At 41.1% G+C, this 5,962-nt stretch overlaps 1 protein-coding gene across 1 annotated transcript; it reads left to right on the top strand.

The window, feature by feature from the left end:
* Positions 1-667: 667 nt before the first annotated feature.
* CITED2 (Cbp/p300 interacting transactivator with Glu/Asp rich carboxy-terminal domain 2) lies at positions 668-4,060 on the top strand. Its single transcript, XM_055002012.1, has 2 exons — positions 668-895; positions 1,486-4,060. Exon 2 carries the CDS (start codon positions 1,493-1,495, stop codon positions 2,189-2,191), a length of 699 nt encoding a protein of 232 aa, XP_054857987.1. The 5' UTR covers positions 668-895; positions 1,486-1,492; the 3' UTR covers positions 2,192-4,060.
* The last annotated feature ends 1,902 nt before the right edge of the window (positions 4,061-5,962 follow it).

Raw genomic sequence — 5,962 nt, 5'->3', positions numbered from 1 at the left:
CGCTTCCAAGCAGTTACCCTTGCTCCAGAGTAGCGCTGTGAATGCTCTTACATGTGCCTGACAGAAGCGCAGCCGTAGTAGGCGAGCCGCCCTGCCATTGCTTTCGATGAAATTCTTGCGCTTCACAGCGCTCTTACGAGACTGGAAAGCGACACTACTATATAAAGCCCAACATTAAATAGCCCCGCCGAGATAAACGCCCACGACACTGGAAAGGTCCACCACGCTGACAGCACCTAATAGCCTGATAGATATGAGAGGTGGGAGGGGATGGAAACAGATTACGGCCGAACGAGAAGCAAAGCTGAAGCTTGATCCATTCTCGTGAGCGATGGCTTCGGTAGCGGCCGGGGTTTCTTTTCCCTCTCATCGTTCTTCCCAGCCAGCTCCGATCCGTTTCGGGGATCTGCAATTCTTTCTCTCTCGCCCCCTCCTTTCGGACGGGCAATAAAAGACTCCAGCGGAGATGTGGCTCCTGAGCAATCCCGCCGATCCGAGGACAGCAGCAAACACACGTGTCGCTCAGGCAGAAGGAGTGGGATTCTTTGGATGCCTTCCAGTTCCGCCTGGCTTGTTTCCTCGCTTGCTCCAGGTTTTACTTCTGGTTGCCTGCGAGGGCTTTCGCTCCTCCCTTTTGAAATCCTATATTAGCTGTGGCCAAAGCAGGCTAAGAAACACAGCTCATTGTTGGCAAGGGCTGATGAGAAAGTCACAGAGGAGCGAGGGACGAACGGCTTGGAATCTTTCCGCTTCAGCAGCACCAGCGACCATTATTACTACCGACTCACGTAGGCTCAGAGGAGCAGAAAGAGACTCGCGTGCTGTATGCTGGGAGAGCTTTACGGACTGATTTTACCAACACGTTTAAAGTAACAGAAGAAAGAGAGGGCGTGAGGTGAGTGGCAGAAGAGCTTGATTTTCCCCCTTCTTTTTCTTTCGGCAGCAGTATTGAATGGGAATATTAGTGGGGTGGGGAGAAAGGAAGACTTTTGTGCCGGACCTCTGAAATCCACTTACATTCACATTATATAAAATCCTTGCAGACTTTAATTCCCAAAGTTCTTGACAAGGAGAGAAAAGGTCGGAGAGATCTATGCCCGCTGCAGTTCTTATGTAAAGCTTTTGTGCTAGGGTATATTCAACTAAAAAACGTGCATGTTTCTCAACTCCAGAGGTTTTTATTCCAGAGCGCATCTAATTAAAAACGAGTGTGCTTTTGCGAGGAGGGGGGCTTGTTGGTGCTGTGCACGCTTATTTGGCTTCTAGGTGTGCACGAGTTGGGACTCTGCGTTGCACAAGGTGTTTCCTTTCCTATTGCAGCTTTAAGAAAATACTTTCAAATTTTCCTGCTTCTTTTTAAAGGGGGTGGTGGTCCCAGGAGAGGTAGGGTACTGCCTGCAACGGTTTCCTTAGAATAGCTTAGCAAGTATCAGTGGCTGGAGCAGCAATGTTGATCTCTTTCTTTGTAAACATTAACTTTTAAAGGCTGGAAATGGCAGACCACATGATGGCCATGAACCACGGGCGCTTTCCTGATGGAACCAATGGGCTTCATCATCATCCTGCACATCGAATGGGAATGGGTCAGTTTCCCACCCCTCACCATCATCAGCAACAGCAACACGCCTTCAGCGCTTTGATGAGTGACCATATACATTACGGAGGTGGAAATATGAATGCAAACAGTGGGATCAGACATGCAATGGGGCCAGGGAATGTGAATGGGGCTCACCCTCCAAGCAACATGCCACCTACAGCAAGGTTTACTGGCTCCCAGTTCATGGCTCCTGCAGTTGCAACCCAAGGGGGGCCCTTAACAGCCAGCATGCAGTTGCAGAAGCTCAACAATCAGTACTTCAGCCACCATCCTTACCCTCACAGCCACTACATGCCAGACTTGCACCCTACCAACCATCAGCTCAGTGGAGCAGCCCAGCATTTTAGAGACTGCAACCCAAAGCACAGCAGCAGCAGCAGCGTGCCTGCCTCTGTGCCCCACGTCCCTGCAGCAATGCTGCCTCCCAATGTCATAGACACTGACTTCATAGATGAGGAGGTCCTCATGTCCTTAGTCATAGAAATGGGCTTGGACCGCATCAAGGAGCTTCCGGAGCTGTGGTTGGGACAGAATGAGTTTGATTTCATGACAGACTTCGTTTGCAAACAGCAGTCCAGCAGAGTGAGCTGCTGACTTCTTGTGAAACAAAGGACTTTTTATCTGTGTGAATGAAAACATTCCCTCGAGAGACAGTATTTCAAAGGCTTTTAGGAGCTTGAGTATCTGGGAAGCAGAGTAAACTATACTCTCTCTTTTAATTGTGCTCATTTCTTTATTTTTAATCTTGGATTTCTGCCCTCCCCTCCTGTAACAATTTTAAACAACTCAGTCTTTAGAATTTCTCAGTCTCTATTTTTTTCCGCACTGGTAATATGCCAATTATTTCATGAATATTGGCAAATTGCTTAAATGTGTGGATTTTCTGTAAGCTATTATTTCAGATGACTAGGACAGCATTCAGATTCTGAGTTAAAGGACAAAAAAAATGCATTAGTTGGTTGCATGAAGTTCAGGGTAGATTCCTGCACAAATACTGCCCTCTTGCTTTGTTTTTAACTATGCATTGCCGTGATACTAACTTTTAGTCTGCTTAAACTGGAAACTTAACAAATGCGGGCCAAACCTTCCCTAATCAGGAAAAATAAACCGGTTCCTTAAACTCTGCTATGGTCCCCCTCTCCATCTGTACAGACAATAATATAGTGTGAATGGAATGGTCTCTTGTTTGGGGGGGGGTGGAATTTCACAATTTTTTAATTTTATTTTTGTTCTAGCTCTTTCTGCAGCATATCTTTATTTTGGCATCATGCTTACATAGTTTATGCAGTACAATGGGAAAATACTACTGTGTTGAAAGCTTTTTAGGAAATTTGACAGTATTTTTGTACAAGACTTTTTTTGAGGATATACTTGTTAATTTATTCTATTTTAATTTGCCAGTGTCAATTTAAAGAAGTTGAGAGATGCTTTAAATATTTCTAGACATCATTTATCAAAATGTTTTTTTCTTTAACTTATCCTTCTCTCCCCCCACAAATGTTGGATATGCATAGTCTGTCTGAATTGTTGAACTGTTGGGTTCTGCAAGAAATATTTTGAAGGAGAAGTTACATGACACCATTGTATTTTGTATGTCATGATCAGTGTGGAAGGTGAAAAGGATTTAAGCAAAACTATGACATCACAGTTTCATACATAACATTGTAACATGCCTGTGTAATTTTATCAAAAGTAAAATTGCCAAGAGGCAACAATTTTGTGATTTGCCAACTTACTTGCTTTAAATGTAGTTGTCCAGAATTATGATGCATAAAGTATTTATTCTATTTATCTATTAAACTTTAATTTTTATAAATGCTGTCATTTGATATATCTATAAAACTTGGTTCTGTACATACAATAAATTCACATTGTGCTGAAGGATTTCAGGAGAGATGGGAGTCCAAGAACGCTGCAAATTTTTGTTACTTGTATTAGGCATAAAACTGTTTTAACAGGTGATAAAACTTGTATGACATGTGAGAGACTATTAGGAGAGAAAGAAAGGAAACAGAGCTCTGGTAATGTTGGGAAATGTTTTATTAAGAAGCTAAACCAGTTGCTACAGATGGAAAGTGAATGAAAACTACAGTCTTCAACACTTTGGCATGGGCAGGCATAACATTTTTACTTTATAGCACATATATGCTTGATCATTTTTAGTACTGTTGGTTTTTCTAAATCGTCACTTAAAAACTAACCCGAGTAAAGGATCGAGCATTTAACAATGTGTATGATGCCATTTGACAAAGTTGCAGCAGTTTAATGCTAAACCTCACTCCTAGCCTACTTTGTTCTATTGATTGTAAAAGTTTACACTGCCTTCTCTTGCTGTAGTAACAGCAAAGATGCCATGTTTATTAATGTTCCAAAACATCAGTATAAGTTACATGATGGAAATATAACCGTTATATTATACGTGATACAGTTTGGTACAAAATAGAAAAGTTTTTTGATTAGCTATTTTATTAAAGTCGCCTCACTGAAATGTTTTGTAGCCCCTCAACTGGCGGAATAGAAAATGTGTGTTGTTTTTCTTTGCTGCCTTTTTCAAACATGTAGCTGAGTTCTCAAGGTGCCTTTATGTGCACCTGCTCTTTGCCACTGGTACATTCTCATAGGTATTGCAAAGCAGGATACATAAGCAATGGGTGGTTCTGCTTTAAAGCAGGGAATTGAACTTGACAATAGTTTGATATCAATCTATTGATCATCATTCCAAATTCAGTTCAATTTTCCCTTAAAGAATGTGTGTGGAAAAATAATAGTGAATAAGGACTCAACATAAGCAATATTTTGAGCCACAACTATCTATCTGGTTTCAAACAATAATTGAATAGGCTTCTAAAATCTTACCGTATAATTTTTATTATAGTCACCCTATTTGCATCAATAGCAATTACCTGCATTGCAACCAGGCAGTAATCTGCAACTTTACCTTAGACTTGATGGAAGTGAAGCTTTGACACTTGGAGCCAGAAACATGTGTATGCCCAAAACACGCTGACAGAATACAGTTGTATAATGATCAGGTTTATTAACATTCTTGATTCACCTTTATCTAAAAGCATGTTCTGAATAGCCTGTGCTCTGTTTGAATTCAAACATTCCGTTAAAAATGGATGTGATAGTCCTCTGCTTTGGTGGGGATTAACTTTTATTCTGTAAAGTTGTTTAAAATAGATTCTTCATACTTCCAACATCTATCATTCCTTCATCGATAAACTCTCCCATAATAGTCCTACTATAAATAGATAACTTTTCTTGACCATGCATTTAGTTGCCTAACTCTTCAGGTTAATACTAGGTGAGATTGAACCACCAGCAATGCAGTTTTCAGTAAGGTAGAAAAGCAGTTTAGTCAGGGCCAATGTGGCAACAAACTCAAGTTGGTATCTGAATGCAGTTCCTGTCAAGTTTACAATCAGTATTCACCCTCTGAGCATTACATGTTTGTCTCATCCGCATGTTACATTTCCAGGTATATACTTCGATAATGTCCAAAAGTAAATCTTACAATGCAGGAAAGCTGGAAAAGCACTGCAAATCAGAATACATCTGGGATCATGTTTTATAATAATTCCTGCAAAATGATACATAACTGAAAGGCAACCTTTCCAAACCATTAATATGGTCCCATCAATGACTCGGAAACTGAAGCTTGAGAAATGTAGTCAATACTTGAATTCTCAGCTTCAGGTTTCCAAGATGATACCATCTGCCTTAAGTATTCCTAAAATTGTTAAATTGCATATTTGCATTTGACCAAAGTGTTCAATGATAGTGTGTGCAGTGACCTAGTTTACTTAGCCAGTGCAAGATATTTTTGCAAATGAAGCTGGTGGGGGGAGGGGGTGTGTGTGTTGTGGTCCTGTTTAAGTTGCTTATAGCACAAGAAACTTGACCTCTGTACTTTGGCAATTTTTCAGAAAGTTCTAATATGGTACATGAGCCCTACTGTTCTTTAAGCCATGTCCATAAATAGATACAGTGCTTTATTTGCAATAGAGATCAGCGATAAGCCTCCGTGCGCAGAAGCAGCACAACAAGACACTTGTTAGGAAAATAGATGCTGATTAATAAAACAACGTCACTTGCTTTGCGGTTGGCGGAAAAATACCGGTGACAGACACTTATGCTGGCGCTGAGAAAGACATCATACTGCTGCGATGGCTCTCGCAAGAACAGTCAGCCCCTCACAGCTGTTTATGAGGTGCTCTGGGGAGACACACTAAGAATCGGTTGACATCTATTATACAGTTTATAGTCGGGATGACTTTTACAATTGCAAAAGCCTGTGCTGCTCATAAATTGATGTCAACAGTAAAGGCCAGATCCTTCAGAGCAAAATATTAATCCACTAAT

The sequence above is a fragment of the Eublepharis macularius genome, chromosome 1, assembly GCF_028583425.1.
Source record: "Eublepharis macularius isolate TG4126 chromosome 1, MPM_Emac_v1.0, whole genome shotgun sequence".
NCBI classification, from domain to species: Eukaryota; Metazoa; Chordata; class Lepidosauria; order Squamata; family Eublepharidae; genus Eublepharis; species Eublepharis macularius.
Note: the sequence above shows the minus strand (reverse complement) of the source record. Positions and strands in the feature narration are given on the sequence as shown.